At 45.8% G+C, this 18,514-nt stretch overlaps 1 protein-coding gene across 2 annotated transcripts; it reads right to left on the bottom strand.

The window, feature by feature from the left end:
- Positions 1 to 14,447: 14,447 nt before the first annotated feature.
- VAMP1 (vesicle associated membrane protein 1) lies at positions 14,448 to 16,515 on the bottom strand. 2 transcript variants are annotated; one of them, XM_032765373.2, is made up of 4 exons: positions 16,224 to 16,508; positions 15,921 to 16,079; positions 15,003 to 15,054; positions 14,448 to 14,568 (listed from the first exon to the last, which is right to left on the bottom strand). In XM_032765373.2, exons 1-4 carry the CDS (start codon positions 16,371 to 16,373, stop codon positions 14,552 to 14,554), a joined length of 378 nt encoding a protein of 125 aa, XP_032621264.2. In that variant the 5' UTR covers positions 16,374 to 16,508; the 3' UTR covers positions 14,448 to 14,551. The 2 variants fall into 2 exon arrangements, with proteins under 2 accessions (XP_032621264.2, XP_032621265.2); XM_032765374.2 differs by lacking the exon at positions 14,448 to 14,568 and having other exon boundaries at positions 14,578 to 15,054; positions 16,224 to 16,515.
- Positions 16,516 to 18,514: the final 1,999 nt, after the last annotated feature.

The raw sequence follows: 18,514 nt of genomic DNA, 5'->3' as shown, positions 1-18,514 counted from the left end.
CATGATGGGGCACTACAGCAGTCATGGCTATCCACTGCAGCTAAAGAAGCCTCCAGCAGTAACAGCCTGTGAGCCACTAGGCCAAGCTTCAGCCTCCAAGAGAATGGGATTGTTCCAGTGCAATGACTCTCCCATTTTAACCTCACACACACACACACACACACACACACACACACACACACACACACACACACACCACACACAATTCATGCACATCTCTCTTCAAGAGTCCTATGGCAATGGGGGAGTGGCAAAGCGACTGGTGAAGATGATTACTGGCTGTCATAGCCACAAGCTTGCACAGAGGTAGCCTGGGACACTGGTTGCCCACCCCTATCCCAAGGGCAGCAGGGAAGCTTGGCAACATGCCAGGTGATCGAGCAACCCTCGTTAGAATTGCACTGCTCTCCCTGTGTAAGGGAAAGGGCTAGAAAAGGTGCCTCAAACATTGCCTGCCCAAATCAAATCCGGTCAATTTGTCGCAGCTGGCAGATCATCCTCAATGCAGTCGAAAACTAAAGAGCACTTGGAACATCAGGACTATGATAAACCAAGATGATACTTCTCAATTTTAAAGAACAGCTCTCCTTTCAAGAGAGCTAGCCCGGTATGATATTGACATTGCAGTGTTCAGTGAAACCAGATTGGCAGATGAGGGCTTTATTACAGAACTGGCTGGGGGCTACACCTTGGACTTGTCTACGCTTACATTTTATAGCACTCTAACTTGCTGGCTCAGGGGTGTGAAAAATCACCCCCCTGAGCGCAGCAAGTCAGAGCGCTTTAAAGCGCTAATGTAGACAGGCTCCAAGTGCTGGGAGCAGTGTTCCCAGCGCTTGGAGTTAATCCCCTCGTGGAGGTGGATTACCAGGAGCACTGAGAGAGCTGTCTCCCAGCATTTGTGCGCTACCACACTCACACTTCAAAGCACTGCCATGGGAGCGTTGTGCTTTGACTTTTCCAATGTAGACATTGTGACGTTGCAGTCTATATGGTTTTATAAAGATATGTTAATGAGTGAATATAATGTAACTGGAATATGCTTCATGCAAAAGATCTCTTGTAAGATATCATTACAAAGCTTATAAATCTGAGTGTGATCATCCTATTTGTATAAATGTACCACTCTTGTATCTGAAACTAGAAATACAAAATATAACTGAGGGCCTATTGTAATTATGCAAAGTGTGGGCCATTAATGGCGGTTTGGAATCTTGATGAAACCCATTAACCAGGACAACTGTCTGCAGATGGGTGTGTTTTACCTGTAAGTCTTCCTGTATACGTGTGTACTGGCAAGTGGGCAATGAAATGTAACCATGTCATCTGAACTGGAATCCATCTTTAACCTGGTGTCTTTCCACTGAGAAGGAGGTAGTGGGAACTCAGAGTGACAAAGGATTCCCACCTTACGCAGAAGATATTTAAAGGAGTGAAAGAGAAAAGAGAGGAGCCTCATAAAGAATCTCCTAGCTCCCACCTGAGCTGGAACAAGGGCTGTACCAGGGGAAAGAATTGTGCCCAGGCCTGGAAGGTGTCCAGTCTGAGGAAAAAAACTTAATCTCACCCTCAGAGATGCTTCAGTATCTGTATTCAGTTTGATTGGATGTAGATTTGCACATTTTAATTTTGCTTGCTGACTTACTTTTTTCTGTCTGTTACTACTTGGAACCACCGAAATCCTACTTTTAATAAAATCACTTTTTACTTATTAACTCAGTGTTTATTAATATCTGGGGGAGCACACAACTGTGCATATCTCTCTATCAGTGTTATAGAGGGCAAACAATTTATGAGTTTACCCTGCATAAGCTTTATACAGGGTAAAATGGATTTATGTGGGTTTAGACCCCATTGGGAGTGGGGTATCTGAGTGTTAAAGACATGCACACTTCTGTGAGCTGCTTTCAGGTAAACCTGCAGCTTTGAGGCAAGTAATTCAGACCCTGGGTCTTTGTCTGGCTCAGCAAGATAGGGTGCTGGAGTCCCAAGCTGGCAGGGAAAGCAGGGGTAGAAGTAGTCTGGGCACATCAGGTGGCAGCTTCCAAGGGGGTTTCTGTGGTTCAATCCATCACAGACATTTCCCTTCTTTTGGGAGGGAAAAGAACCACAGTTCATAGACTGAGAATTGTCATCACAACCAAACTCTTGTAATGTCTTGAAGACTTTCCAACAGGCATCCACAAAAGACTCACGAAACTCTGGCTATGGCTAAATAAGTCACAATTTGCTATCATCATCAGTGCACCCACTTTAACAAGCCCGACAATGCTAAGGAACGGTTCTACTCTGATCTCGACTATCAAATCAACACCTGAAAGTGACAAACTAATCATCATAGGACATTTCAGTGCACGAGTAGGTAAAGATAACAACTGGCAAGGTGTCATTGGAAAAAATGTCATTCAAAAAATGAACAAAAATGGTCTCCTACTCCTAAGCAAGTGTGGGGAACATAATTACAAATACTATCTTCAGACAGGCAGACAAATATAAAACTACATGGATGGACCCCAAACAATTGCATCTAATAGATTCGCATTGATGGACAGTGATCTACATAAGGGATGTCAAGATCACCAGAGCCATGTGTGGATGGAGCAGGATGCTGGATGGATCCTAGAATGATTAGGTCAATACTGAATGTACACATTGTTTTTGGCATTTCAGGCATGTGGCTATAATCAAGCGAACCAGATATTGCTGAATTAAGTCATGAATACTATCGAGACAAGCTACAAAGTGCACTAGGAACCAACCTTGCTGATAACCTTGTTTCATGTGAGGAATTCAGAAATACAGTACTGAGACAGTCCCCTCGTGGTGTTATCTGGACTGGTGATTGCTAGGTCACTTCAATCCTCGACTCTGGGAGCCAGCCTTACCCTGCTCTGCTGTGAGAACCCCCACTCCTGGGTTGTTCATGCACAGCCTCTGGCATGTAAGCTGCTCCCAGATACAGTGTGGGACTATGATGAGGTAATGCTTTGGCCAGCCACTGCTTGGATTGTGCAACTAAATGACACTAGCCAGTATCTCCGGTCTCAGACAACCCTAGGAACCTCCGTCTTGCAGCGTCCAGTTATGCCTGCTGGACGCTGCAAGCTTATAGGAGTTCACCAGTTTAACAAAGAAATTGATATGTACTAGGTTTGTTATCCCGAAGGGAGTCTGACAGTTCAAACCGAACACACTGCTTCAGGTAGAACAAACAAATTTATTAATTACAAAATAGATTTTAAGTGATTACAGGTCAAAGCACAAATAGTCAGTTTTGGTCAAATGAAATAAAAGCAAACTTGTTCTAAGCTGATCTTAACACTTTCAGTGCCCTTACAAACTTAGATGCTTCTCACCACAAGCTGGCTGGTTGCCCTTCAGCCAGGCTTTCCCCTTTGATCAGTGCTTCAGTTGCGTGGTGGCGGTGTCTGTAGATGGAGGTAGAAGAGAGAGCATAGCAAATGTCTCCCCCTTTTATCATGTTCTCTCTTTCCTCTTGGTTCCCCCTGCCCCTTCAGAGTCAGGTAAGCATTACCTCATCAGTCTCAAACTGACCAAGGGAAAGGGGTGGGGGGTGACTCACTAGAGAGTCCAATAGATATTTCTTTGCTGCCTAGGCCAGTGTCCTTTGTTTCTGTGAGGCTGGGCTGGGCTTGTCACACCTCATCAAGGCATGTATGGGAACTACCCCTCTGCTCCTGAAGAGTTTTTGCCTGGGCTTGTTTTAAGCCACAAGGACACATGTTTAGCCTCATAAGTATATACGTGAAATTACAATCTATAACATTGCTCAGTGCATCATGAAACAAATGAAATAAGTTATTTGATTCTTTGAAGCTAGTGCATGGACCTTCAAAAGGTGAGCAGATGTTCACCCATGACGGCTGATGCCTAGACAGTCAAAGACATACATGGCATGGAACAGATGTAGAAGGGATGAAAAAGATAAATTGTTCACTTTAATATAATGTCATAAGCAAAGTTTTATGAATGAAACAACATTCGTTCACAACCAGTTACCCCAATAACTGGCTAATTGACAATTAAGATGCTTGTAAGAGCCAAACCCTTTAGCCAGTTGCCCTTGTAAGTTTCACTGTCATTCCAATTCCTGCTTAAATCACGAGACTTGCACTGTTTCAGTATTGTAACTTCTGTTCACTGTTTACCATATTGTAATTCAAACTCCATTTTAAAACTCACTCTATTTTGTAAAAGCTTGCTGCAACCTTCATTTTTGCAAAACCCTGCTGTAATCTTATTAGTTTAGATGTGTAAATGAGGTATGTATACATAATGAAATCAACCTCCAGCACCAGCCTGTTCTGATGAACTAGAGTTCAACCACCACCGGCTGAAGATGCAGACAACAGCCCTAACAAAGTAAGAATAGACCACCCTAAAAAGAGAACGAAAAGGTACAATAAAAGGAAGATCAAAGTCAGGTCTGAGGCTGAAAGTCATGTCTGCAATTCACGGGTGATCACACCGAACTCTGAGGAAGTGTGACACAGCAAGACCTATAGACTCTGGATTCAAACTAAAGCCTACAAAAAGGATGTGTGAGATGGAAGACTTTGAAAGGTAACATTCTGCTGCCAACATGGGAGGACAGATCCAGCCTTCCTTGTGCCTGGCTTTCTTGGCCAGTTAGCAACCACAAGCTACAATCCCAAGCCACGTTCAGGAATGGTAACTATCAAGCAGCTGCAAAACACACACGTGTACTTATTAGGTATTGGTCATAAATCAAATTGTGTTATCATTATCATAATGAATGTGGCATCTTTGCCTTGCCTCCTGAAATGATCCTGTGAAGTTTTGTCTGCTTAACATAGAGATGGGTTGAACACTTCAGCCAACTACTGAACAGGCCATCCTCAACTGAAACAAGTGATATTAAACCAGATACCTCAAGAGCCTAATCAGCACCACCCTGACTCCCCACACTCACTTGAAGAGACAGAAAAGGCATGATGAGCTCAGGAAAGTCCTCAGGCAGAGATGGAATACCAGCAGAAGCGTAAATCTGCTGGTCCAAAGATGTCAACAACACTCCAGAAGATCCTTATTGACATCTGGGACAACGAAGAAATGCCACAAGACTTCAAAGAGGCCACAATTATTACTTTATTTAAAAATAAAGGTAGCAAAAACTGTCTGATAACTACCATGGGACCTCTCTCCTATCAGTGTCACTGGAAAAATCTTCGCTCGTGTCCTCCTAAACTGTCTCAGAAGCCAATCTACCTGAAGGTCAATGTGGATTCACTGACTCCTTTCCTATTTCAAATGGAGTCAAACAAGGCTGTGTCCTTGCTCCTGTACTGTTCAACTGCTTCTTCACTCGAGTTCTCAACCATACTACAAACAGGCACAACAGAAGCTTATACATCAGGTACAGACAACATCTCAGACTTCAATCTTATAAGGCTTAAAGCAAAAATCAAAGTAACAGAACTACTAATAAGAAAAAGCACTTTGCGGATGATTATGCCCTCCTAGCGCACACAGATGGAGATTTCCAATGCATTGTAGATTGCTTTGTGGAAGAATCCAAATGCTATCAGCCTGGAGAAAATTGTGGTCTTGCATCAACCATCTTCACTATTCCATGCCATATCCCATTAGAATATCCATTAGTGGAATACAACTAAAGCAAGTTGACAATTTTACCTGTCTCAGCAGCAAGATCCCCAATGATGGATCTCTTGACAAAGATCACAAAACAGGATAGAGAGCTTCTCAGTCACTAGGAAATCTATGCAACAAAGTCCTGAAATCTCACAACATAACCCTCTCAACGAAAATAGAACTTTTGTGCTCACATCTCTCTTCTATGGCTGAGAGACCTGGACACCATACACATGGCCTCTAGCTGTTTGATATGTCTTCTGTATGTGGTGTCTGTGCGCCATTATGGGGATCCACTGGCAAGACAAAATTACCCACTTGAAAGTTCTCCAAAAGTCAAATTCCACAAGCATCAAGGCCATGGTGATAAGAGCCCAACTACGTTGGGTTGGACATATCATTAGGATGCCTGAACATTGACTCCCCAGGAAAAACACAAAAACAAAACAAACAACAAAAAAACCCACCACCACTTTCTATGGAGAATTGGCACAAGGACACTGCAATCAAGGCTGCCCCAGAAAGCGCTAAAAGGACAGCACCAAGAACAGGGTACACTTTGGTGCAATAAAAACTAGATGATCTTGAGAAGGCTGCATCAAATAGATCAGCATGGTGACATACAACACTCCAAGCTCTCCGAGCCTTTGATGAGGACAGAAATAATCAATTGTTAGCTGCAAGGGAAAAGCATCATGCTAATGCTATAGCTACCAAGAAGCTCACCCAATGACTTTCTCTGCCCAATCTGCTCATGAGCGTCACGCTTCGGACTTCAGAGTCACTCCAAAATCCACAAAAAGAGATAGCATGAAAACATTAAACCAACAAAACTATGCAAGAATGGAGTAGCCATTTGCTCCCCTCCTTCCCACAGGGGATGAGAAAATCTGTTATTTTCCTGAGCAACAAATCCAGTGCTTACCTACCACCTGTCCTCATTTCCCATCCCCTTTGCACCCCCAGCCTATCTCCTTGACCCTCCCCACACAGAGATCTCTGTATCTGGCTCTTCGCCACCCAATAGAAAAAGCATTTTCATAGACTGGATACTGACTAGTTTGCCGTGTTCACAATAAACCTCCCCATGAAGCAAATGCATGTTATATTATAAAACTAGACAACTTGTAGCAAACAATGAGTTATTAAATTTTTATTGCACAGGGGTACAAAGGTTCAGACTAGAAACATCAGTGGCAGAGTGTTCACGGCGCAATGGTATTGGCACATTCCCTCATTATCTAGGCAAGCATAAAGTGGATGAACAGAAAACTCTTTCCTTTATTGGCACATACACATCTATGCAAGCAAAAATATGAACATGTTTTTAAACACCATTCACAATTTGGATCCCTCAAAGACTCAGTGGGTGGCACTACCTCACTCAAAAATTGACCGATTGGGACCATTTTTGACCTGCATCACAGCAGTAGTCTGATCTCTAATTCTGTACACACACAAAAGCCCCACCTAAAAACTGCTATTTTTTCCAGGGCTTCTATCTCTGGGTCCAACTCTGCACTCCTATGAAGGGCTGCAAATTTCAAGAAAATCTCTGCAAGCATAGAGATTTTAGAGCACTTAGGCAAGGTCTACACTACATATCTATATCAGTATAATTGTCACTCAAGGGTGTGAAAAATCCACCTCCTGGAGTGACACAGTTATACCGACCTAACCCCCCCAGGTATGCAGCACTATGTTGGCAAGAGGGCTTCTCCTGAGACATAGCTACTGCCTCTCAGGGAGGTGGATTAACTATGCCAACAGTTACTCCCAGGGGAATTCTGTGCTAAAAACTAACAGAAGAAAAACCACTGTGCACAATATTTTAAAATTCTGCATATTTTGTCAAAACACTACAATCTAATCATACCAGTTTCAATTATTTTGATAATTTATTTCAAAATACCCGTTTACAAACAAGCTTGTTTGTAACAATACAGAAAAAAGATTCAGGAAATGTTTGTCAGATTCATTACTAGGCATATTAATACACAACTCTTAGTAATAATTCATTTAAACTACAATACAGAACCGTATTTCCTGGACCCCTCAGAACCAATGCAAAGGCTTGGGGGAGTGATGGGTAACAAAGTAGCTGAGGGAGAGGGAAACAATTGCAAGGTGTGAACTTGGAGAGTTGTTGGGTATGGGTGGGAAAAATGTGGTGGGTTTTTTTTTTTTTTTTTTAAGGGGACACAGAGGGATTGTTAGAGAGATTCCCCCATGCATATCCTGGGGGACTCTTAGCCTCTCCTATTCAATCATGCACATCTGCCCCAGTCCCCACGTGTCTCTGTGTCCCCACTTGGCCATCCCCCTTCCCCCATCTAGCCCTGCAGCCCCAGTCCCTTCCTCTCATCCTTGTGTCCCTGCACCCCATCCCCATGCGTCTGTGCTCCTACACAGCCATTCCCTTCCCACCTGTGGCCTTGCACCCTTTCCCTGTCCTCATGTGGCCCTGCCCCTCCACTCCCATTCAGCCCCTGCCCCAATCTGTTCTCCCCCCTAGCCCTTATGAGCCCATCCGAGCTCCCAGCAGCTCCACACTGTGTTTCCCCATAGTCTCTGTCTCCTGACCTGGGCAGACAGGTGCTCTGAAGGCAGCACTGCAGACTGTCTCTTCCCTAGCTGGGTGGAAGCAGCTGTTGTGTTCTAGTGCAACGGTGGCCTCTGGTGGGCAAAAGGCAGAACTGCAGCAACTTTCTTGCAGAAGCTGTTTTCTGCAAAAAACATTTTAAATATGCACGGTCCATTTATTATGAACATGCACAGTGCTGCAGAATTCCTCCAGGAGTACATGGTGTAGCACTGTGCATGACAAGTTCTTAGAAGTGTACTCCTTTAAACAGGAAGGATAGAGGGCCAGTAGAGGGAAAAAAAAGCTCCTCTACACATCCATCTGCAGCATAGGAGGCTCTGAAAGGCGTGAAGTGGCCCATTCTTCTCAATGTGATGATCCCAGCTGATTAACACCCCAGCCTGAAACAACAGCATGTGAACTGCTCCACCCATCTCAGTGGGGGTTCCCAATGAGTGCTTTAGATTAGAGCCTGTAATATGCATGAAGTATACTTATTCTCTGCTTCCCATCAAAAGTGGTAGAACTTCCCCATATGCTGGCTTACATGGGAGCAGAGAGGGGGCCTATGATCTTCCCAGAAGGGCAAGCCACCCACAACCCAGCTCATATGGGGGGGGGGGGGAAGAGGAGTGCATCCAAGCACTATAGATGGCCCTAAGCCCCCCAGATTCTGGCACACCTAGGAAGCGGTAAGAGGGGATCAAAACACCACCAGAGAGATACAAGATCCCTCATATCCCAGGTCACATGAGGGGGCAGGGATGGGAACCCAGACTCCCCTAAAGGAGCAAGAGTCCCCCAGGTCTGGGCGCACACACACAGAAATGGGGAATGTGGGGCTGCTAGGTGCCCCTACCCCTAGTAGTCCCCCAGTCCTCCTGCCACTCAGACCCACATTTCCCCTTCCCAGTGTCCCACTCCCACCCCCTCTCTAATTCCCACACTTCTCTGACCTACAATCCATCCCCATACACTCCCTACTCTCACTGTAGCACCATACCCCTCCCCCAGTAACTCTTCTCTCTCAGGAAGCCTTCACATGTCTAATTCCCCCTCTCCCCCAATAAAATTACTACCTATAGAACTCAAATTGTAGCAAGCTCCAGCCACTCAGTCCAAAACTCTTATCACAGGTAGGTGCTTGTGATAAATTTATTCTTAGTTACATTAACAGAAGTGTGAGTTCACAATCAATCTCAACAAGGTATGCTTCATCCAGTCATTAGTACCTCTCAGTTTAATAGCACAAGGCAGCCGAAGGAAACTATTTTGGGAAGGTGGCTCTGTAACTTGGGCATCTCATGCCCAAGTGACCCCAAATTTAGAGACACCACATTTCAAATCAATCCAAGTAACTGTTCAGATTTGAGAGCACTTACAAGAGAGTCAAGCTTTAAAGCATATAAAATGGTGGGAATGGAAACACTCCTGACATTTTTCTGTAGTGGTACGGTCACTCAAAAAAATTGACCATTTTCTTAAATACTGTTTTCACATTTGGTCCTCAAAAATTTACTTTGGGTAAAACTAAGACAGACCATTTTGACTGACAACACATCAACAGCTTAATCTGCAGGTCAGAGCGAGTGCATGCACACACCCCTTCTTTTTCCCCCTCTCCAACCTACACTTCAAGTGATCCCAAATTTGGGACACTGACTCTTACCCAGTAGCCTTCAGTGGCACACCAAATTTCAAAGGAATCTGACTAAACACGTTGATTTTAGAGCACTTAGAAAGGCCAGCCTGTCAACTGAGGTGATAAAACATTAACTATGATGGCACTGCCCTGCCATTAGGAGTCTCTGTCTGTGCGCAACATGGTGCCCAGTACTTGGAGACAGGAGAGCAACATGAGAGATGCTATTATGTTATAAAACCATCTGTCACTGCATCAGGACATAAATGACAAGATAAATAACACATGGACTAAGCAGCAGGAACCCCAAACAGCATGAAACCCTGTTCTAGGAACTGTACTTGACTCTGACAGACATGTAAAAGATGTCTGTCTCTTTTACACTTTGGCAACATAAAATAGCATGCTAATAAAGCATCAGTGACATTCCTGTGAATGTATGGGACTATCATTACCAGTCTGAGTCCCTTTCATCGCATGTATGGCAGCATGCAGATAGTCTTATAAAGTCTCTCGTTCTTCTGAAGTGAATTTGCTTCCTTTTCATTTTAGCATTGGTTCAAAGTATGTTTGCCTATAAATCTGATTATCTACCTTTTTTGTGGACAGCTGAACGTATGTCTGACTTAATGCCACCATGCCTTGATGGGTATCTTAATGAGTAAATGCCTATCAGTGTCACTTTGTGGGTATCTGGACATCTTGCATGCATTACTGTTAAGGCTACAATTTAAGCGCAGGTATTTTTAGTAAGTCATGGACAAACAAAAATTCACACCCTGTGACCTGTCCATGATTTTTATTATCTATCCCTGACTAAATCTTGGGGAAGGGGGTGGGACACATGGTGCTGGGGGTGCTCCAGGCCAGTGCCACAGCCCACTAAGTACCTGAGCTTGTCACCTGGCAGCCCTGCCCCAATCCCTCACAGTCATTCCCAGGTAGGGTGTGCCAGAAAGGCTCAGGGGCCAGCAGCACAAGGCAAAAGCACATGCTGAGTGCAGCCATTATTGGACAGTCAAGATTTTGGCATTGTGCATATGGAAACAAAGCAGCACCATTGAGGCCCAGCCCTGGTGGCCCCCCCTGCAGGGCCAATACTGCCTCCCCTCCCCACCAGTCATGGATTGCCAGGTGCCGTGGCTCAGACCAGGAATAGACATGCACCATCTGGCCTCCTCAAAATCACTGCCTCTCAGGGCCAGCTTTGTCCTCACTCTCCACCCATCATTTGGCAGCTCCACTTCACCCTCTGCTGCCCACTCAGATCACCAGGCTCCTTCAACAGGGGGCCATGGCCAGCCCCCACTCCACCACTGTATACAGCTGGGGGGGCATGCAATGTCCCCTTAAAGACCACCCCAGAAGAAAACTTGGGACTCTGTCACAGCCCACAGTTTAGGAACCACATATATAGAGCACCATCAAGCCCCCTTTCCTCTGATGTGTGTTTCCTCACTAACTCCCTTCTTCAAAAGGAATTACCTCCTCCTTGTCTTAGGGGGGTGTAGCTCTCAACCCCCCACTTCTCTAGTTGTGTTTTTCCCCTGACTCCCTTCCCTACATATTGCACCCACTAACTACCCCCAGCTGATAAGTGGGATTGTCTCCTTTAAATTCATTTTCAAATTTAAACTTCAAGTCTTTCAGTGTCCTTCTGTTTATGGACATCTCCTTTGAGTCCCTCACTCCTACATTTCCTCTGAACCTTGTCTAATAACCTCCCAGTTGCAACAGCACTGAACTCTACTACTTCCAGCCTTAGTAAAGCCTGTTTTCAGTGAGACAGAGCACACATCTTCCTCCCACCCTCATTATGAGCAGCTGTCTGCCCTCTCATAAGTTACCACTCCTACCTAATGGTCTTCCTTCCTCTTGGACACAAGACACAGCCTTATGGTGTTCAGCAGAAGAGCCACGTAGGTCAGGCTCTATTACATTCTATGGGACAAACACCAATTATTAACCCAGGCTCCTGATGCTGATAGTAACATGGTTTAGAGTTGCCACCTCTCCTCCCAAGGGCATACTTGAGATACAGTAAGATAGAATGACTCAGAACCAGCTATGCACTTAAGATCCAGAGGAGAACCACTGCTCTACAGACAAGAGGTTCATTTTCCCAACCCTGGAATTGCAGAAGGTGTACTACCTTCCCCCCTCCCACCCACTGGAGCAGTTCAAGTTAGACACAAAGAAGTTAGCCCCTCCTCAGGCCCCCCCCACCCCCCAGTAGTCCAGGGACATCCTTCCCCACCCTTATGCAGACCAAACAGACAAAGTAAGGGAGTGGAACTGTGTTTATTAGCAGAGAGTTCAAAGTACATGAGCTGGGTGCTATATAAGCCCAAGGAGATGGTTACAGTTGCGTTTATAGAGAAAAAAGTCACATATCACACATGTGACACACCCACTGAAGCCATATGGACAGGGAAGTAAGTTCCTTGCTTTGGGCTCAGAACAACAGGGATGGGGGAATATTTTTGCCCACACACGAACCAGAAAGAGGGGCACAAAAAAACCAACAGAAAGATAAGTGGAAGAAACAGCCCAGAGGCCTCAGCGCCAGAGGAACAGGAGGGATGGGGAGGGCTTGTCCAGGAAAGTTTGAGCAATACCTGCTGGCTTGGGAGCCCTGCATCATCTTGCTTGCCCTCCTCCCAAATTATGGCATCAGCACAATCAGGCCCTAACTCCTCTTCGGCAGATGTACTTCTGTCCATCCATCTCCACAGCTCAGTTCGACAGAGGATAGTGGTAAGCACTCAGACAACAAGGACCACTTCACTCCAGATCTTCAGTTTTGCCTTCCCCAAGATGGGGAGGGATGGGGAATTACAGGGACTCAGCGTAAATGAAATGCTGGTTCATGGAGGTGAGCAAGCAAAACCCATACCCTTCCCAGAATGTCCTACTGCAACAGAGTCTTTTTGTCCTTTACCAGCATTCCATCTACCTTACACTCATGAAGCCCCACAGATGGCATCCCTCTTCCCAGCATCATTGGCCCCTGCACACAAGTCCCAGTGCATTCTAATTCATAGCCAGGGCTCCCTGAATTGAGGAAGCCTTCCTTTCAGTGCAGAATACAGGGAACATTACTCCCTCTCCCTACACTTTTCCCTCAGTGGTTCTGTTTGAAAACAAACTACTCACAAGAGGTTCTGTAGGGACTTGCACACAAACTGTGCAGCTCATTTGATCCACAGAATTCACCACAACACTTCAAGAACTCAGAGGAGCTGTGTAGCTCTTTTCACAGATGTGCCTCCATTCCCCCCCCCAAGAGAAGTGACTTACCCACAGAAGGTTATACAGTTTCATGTGCTCTCAACTCCCCAGAGCTGGACTAGATAAACCTTGGAGACAGTCCAGCCTGGACTCAAGTCTAAACTAGAGTTGGTAGCATTAACAGAGAAAGTTTTAAGCTTGTGAACCAGGCAGATTTGCTGAGATCCAAGAGTTGCCTAATTTCTCCTCCCTTGGTTTTCACACCTCAACTGCTAGAACAGGGCCTCATCCTCCCTGATTGAACTAACCTCATTATCTCTAGCTTGCTTGCTAGCATATATATACACCTGCCCCTGGAAATTTCCACTACATTCATCTGACGAAGTGGGTATTCACCCATGAAAGCTCATGATCCAAAACATCTGTTAGTCTATAAGGTGCCACAGGATTCTCTGCTGCTTTTACAGATTCAGACTAACACAACTACCCCTCTGATACTTGATATTTTTTTGTAACTGCTTGAGAGAATGAATCTTTGGAGAAAGAACAAAGCAGAAGATGGGGACTCGCTCAGAAATGCACACAGGATGCAGTTGCCCAGCTATTTAAGCAGAGACACCCCACACCTGGGACACCCCACCCCCCAACCCATGTCTCCTTTCACACAACAGAAAGAGGCATACAACTTGATGAAGCAAGAAAAATCCAGAATTCCCTCTCACTCCCTCTACCAGTCCTGTTCCCTCCATGCCCTGGACTTCCTCAGAGTAAGGGGTATGCCAGTAGCTAACCAGGGTGACATCCTGACAAGTCTGTACCAGTTACAGGAATACCAACCCCCGATATAACCATTGCTGTTGTCCTTGCAGTGTAGGCAAAAGGATCACCAACCCTTCCTCTTGCATTCCTATAAAGCCGAGAGCTGCCACATCATGAGCAAGGCACAACCCATCACTATTTGTGGGGAGCTGAAGGCTAAGTGACCACCATAAACTAGTATAGACTTCAGCAGTTAAAGGGAAACTCCACAAGAGCTGAGGCCAGATGCTCTCCTCTGAGTTGAGGCACTACTCTAATCAATTTCACATTGGAGTCCTCCTCCTGCTCTCTAGGCTCATCACAGCCAGGGAACTGCTTTGAGAAAACTCACATTGCTGAAGTACACCCTTTAGGTACAGCTGTGATGAAGGTGACATTTAAGCCATGCCTCACTCAAATTCAGATTTAAAAAAACCCCTCAAACATAAGAATGGGAGAAACATCTTCCCCTTCCCCCCTCACTAAGCTGGCCCTCCCTGGGGCTGAAGCAGGTTTTGAAGGGGTTAAACCTAGGTCCAGGCGAGTTGCTTCAGACAAACAAAACCAGCTAAAGAACTGAAGATGAAGCAGCCACATGGAGCATGGGCAAGGAAGGAGACAGGAAGAGGGGAAGGTGGACTGCAGGCTGAGGGGCCACGTTCTCAAGTACAGAAGTAAACTGGAGACAGAATGCAACAGAGAAAGGAGAGAACAAGAGGGCAAATTACACCAAGGTCCCCACAAGTACGCAACTGAGGCCTACAACCCTCCAGCCAAGTTAGGGACTTCCAACCCTTCCACTCATGTCTTTCACACTTAGGAGAAGAACTCCTGTCCCAGTAGAGAGAAGGTCCCATTTCCCAACGAGAAAGCTCTCAGGCTGGGTCCTTTATATGCTATTTTGAACATATTTCCCTGTGGAGTTTCCCCAGATACTGCACCCTTCACCAGGCATTTGGAAGGTACCTTTTCCCTTAACTAGCAGGCAGAAGCTACCATTTGAACATGCAGGGTATCTCAGACCTTCAGTCCCTTAACCAAAAGGGAGAAGGCGGCATTTTCCAAGAGTTGGGGGCTCCCTGACCCTCCACTGAGATTCCATATGGTACTTACGTACAATCGCCACCATCACAATGGCACAGATCACTCCAAGCATGATCATCATCTGGGGGAGAAAGAAAGACTGAAGGGTTAATACTCTCAGAAGGGGTTATTATGGGGTAGAGTACTCCCAAGCATCTCATCCACACTCTAGAGACAAGAAAGCTGAGTTCCAGTTCTTCCATATAGCATTTCCTCTTTCCAGCTCCCAGCGTCACGAACCTGCTTCAACAGCCAAGAGATGAATGTCCAGGCTGGGTCAGGAGTCTCCAAAGAAGGGGGAACAACAAGTCCTAATTAGACGGACAGCAAGTTTTCTTCCAATCCTGGCCATGGATGCAGTGCTGACCCAATTGATTCTCATCTCTAATCTTCTCCCCACCCCCGCAATCAGTCCCCAAGGCCTCTCATGCAGAGCAGTGAGGAAGCAGCAGGGATCCAGAGGAAGGCTGCATTCCACAACCCCTCAGCAAGGGTATGAAGCAATCCAGGTCATTCTCCTTCCTGTGTACCTTGCCTTCCAAAGAGGGCTTGGGGCAGCTTCATGCTGAAACCACAGCCATAACAGTACAGAGTGCAACTGCCTTATAACCCAAGCTTCACTTAGATGCAGCCACATATTACCTGTGCCTGCTGACAGGGAGCGGGGGAGAGGGGAGAAGAAAGGGAGGGGCACAACCTCATACATCACACCACCCCCCAGAAAGTGGCAGTACCTCAGAGCAGCTCCAAACTTTCTCCACTCCTGCCTTTGCCTCTCCATGCCTGGCTTGCTGACCCAGCTGTTCTGCAGGGAGGGGCCTGGCTACATGGTGGAGTGGCACATGCAGGGTCACACAAATTGTGGCCTCTGGATGCAGCCAAAGTAGACATGGAACAACTTCAGGTCTGGCCTCACTGGAAGGTAGATGAAAGGGTTGGGAGGCTTACCTTACAGTTCTTCCACCAGTACTTCCTCTTTAGCTTTCCTGCATTAGTTTTAAACACTGAGGCACCAGCCTCAAGTGCCTCTGCCTTGCCATCCATCTCGGTCAGCCTTATGTCTCGATCCAGCACTTTCTCCACATTCACACTCATTATGCTCACCACCTGCAAAAAGAAGAAGAAAAGCAAATTACACCAGCACAGAAGGAGGCGCAAAAGCAAAAACGGGATTCTAGTCCATCACACTAGTCCTAGGCAATATGATAAATCAAAATAATAAGAGACCAAGCTCATGAGACACTGACTTACCTCCTCCATCTGGGCCTGGGACTGCTGCAGCCGCAGGTTACTAGTCATGTTGGGGGAAGGCCCAGGGGGACCCCCACCAAGAGCACCCCCTGCTGGGGCACCAGGAGCAGATTGCTGAGCTGGATCAGACCTGATGAGACAAGGAGACATACGAAACAGAGGAAACAGTAATATGGGTCCATCTATGTACCTCACATTTAAGAGGAGAACAGAACTCAGGAGTCAAGTCCCAAACTCAAAAGCCAGGAGAAAGCTCAAGAACTGATACAGTATCTCAAACTAGGAGAGGATATGTAGTGAGGTGTCATGGGGCGGAAGATTGTCAATCCTGGGTCCAGCACTACTGAATAATTTTAATTAATGATTTGGATAATGGCACTGAAATTATGCTTATAAAATATATGGATGACACCAAGCTGGGAGTGGTGGTAAGCACTTTGGAGGATAGGTTTAGAATTGAAAGTGACCGTAAGAAATTTGAGAACTGGCCTGAATTCAGCAAGATGAGAGTCACTAAAACACAAGTGTGATGCAGTAGACTTAGGGCTTGGCTACACTTGTGACTTAGTGTGCAATAACGGAGTCCCGTGGGCACTAGCTTACTCCCGTCCACACTGGCAAGGCACGTAGAGCGCTCTGACTCCACATCTAGAGTGCTGCTGGTACTACACCTCAGAGAGAAATAATGTTTGCTGTGCCTTGGCTACAACGCACTGGTGTCAGTGTGAATGAGGTGTTGCATTACTCTGATCAGCTTCCAGAAACGTCCCATAATCCCCTTAAATCAAGTGGGCCACTCGTCATTGTTTTGAACTCCTATAGGAATGCAGAAATGCCCTTGCAAAGCTGTTTCTGACAGCCAGCATGCAAGTTCTTACTGTGGAATGCTGTGTGTAAGAGAGAGGTGGGTGGGCGGGGGGGAGTGGATCTGCTGCTGTCTGAACTTACAAGACAGCAAGCTGACATGCTCTCAGTCCCCCAAAAACCCACTCTCTCTCCTCCCATACACACACACACACTGTTACACTCTACCCCACCCCCATTTGAAAAGCACATTGCAGCCACTTGCACGCTGGGATAGCTACCACAATGCACTGCTCTCTGTGGCCACTGCAAGAGCTGCTAATGCGGCCACGCCAGTGCACTGGCAGCTGTCCGTGTGGACAGACTGCAGCGCTTTCCCTACTGAGCTCTATGAAGGCTGGTTTAACTCAAAGCGCTCTGTATCTGCAATTGTAGCCATGCCCTTAGTTCACAATTCCAAAAGCAACAACTACAAGATGGGGAATAATTGGCTAGGTGGTAGTACTGCTGAAAAGGATCTGGGAGTTATAATTGATCAGAAATTGAAAATGAGTCAACAATGTGATGCAGTTGCAAAAAAGGCTAGTGTAGTACTCTGTGGTATATCAACAGGAGCATTGCATGCAAGACAGGCAGTAATTGTCCCACTGTGCTCAGCGTTGATGAGGCCTCAGCTGGAGTCCTGTGTCCAATTCTGGGCAATTTGGAGAGTCCAAAGGAGAGCAAAAAAAACGCAAGGTTTAGAAAACTTGACCTATATGGAAAGGTTAAAAAAAAATGGGTATGTTTAGTCTTGAAAAGAAGACTAGTGAGGGGAAACCTGATAACAGGCTTCCAATATGTTAAGGGATATTGGAGGACTGTGATTAATTGTTCTCCATGTCCACTGTAGGTAGGAAAAGTAGTAATGGGCTTCCTCTGCAGTAAAGGAGATTCAGGTTAGATATCAGGAAAAAAAATTTTAACTATAAGGGTTAGAATAGGCTTTTGAGTGAGGTTGTGAAATCCCCCATCACTGGAGATTTTTAAAAACAGGTTGGATCTGATTTCTGTTTATTTGTCCAGCCTCAGCTTAGGGGGCTGGACTTGATCTGGAGGTCTCTTCCAGACTTACATTTCTATGATTCAATAGTACATAGGTATCTAATGCCAGACAACAAATAAGGGCCAACTTTAAAAGGAAAGAAACAGAAGCGAGGGAAGGGAATTGAGTCTAGCAGTAAACCTGCACATGTGCATGCAGGACTGTAATCACCATCATCATCTTGCTGCCCCCAAAGTCATCTTTAACTGATTTCTGTCAATTAGGAATTAAGGCTGCATTTCCCAGTCTGTGGAGCTGATCACAGGAATGCAGCTACTTGAAGCATTCACCACACAGGACTGCTTCAGACCAGGATGCTTATAAGTCATGCCTCCTCCCCCCCCAGCAGCACCCAAGAAACTAACCAGCACCATCCCACCACTTGAGCTGGGACAACTAGAGC

This window comes from Chelonoidis abingdonii, chromosome 1 (assembly GCF_003597395.2).
Source record: "Chelonoidis abingdonii isolate Lonesome George chromosome 1, CheloAbing_2.0, whole genome shotgun sequence".
Taxonomy (NCBI): Eukaryota; Metazoa; Chordata; order Testudines; family Testudinidae; genus Chelonoidis; species Chelonoidis abingdonii.
The sequence above is the reverse complement of the archived record's forward strand: the minus strand, read 5'-3'. Positions and strand labels throughout refer to the sequence as shown.

What these genes read in the sequence shown, in the direction of transcription:
- VAMP1 (XM_032765374.2), bottom strand. Translation starts at nt 16,373, where the DNA reads ATGTCTCCTTGTCTCATCAGGTCTGATCCAGCTCAGCAATCTGCTCCT. An exon ending in CCCAGGCCCAGATGGAGGAG is followed by an intron (nt 16,080 to 16,223) that starts GTAAGTCAGTGT and finishes TTCTTTTTGCAG; the next exon opens with GTGGTGAGCATAATGAGTGT. An exon ending in ACTGGTGGAAGAACTGTAAG is followed by an intron (nt 15,055 to 15,920) that starts GTAAGCCTCCCA and finishes TTTCTCCCCCAG; the next exon opens with ATGATGATCATGCTTGGAGT.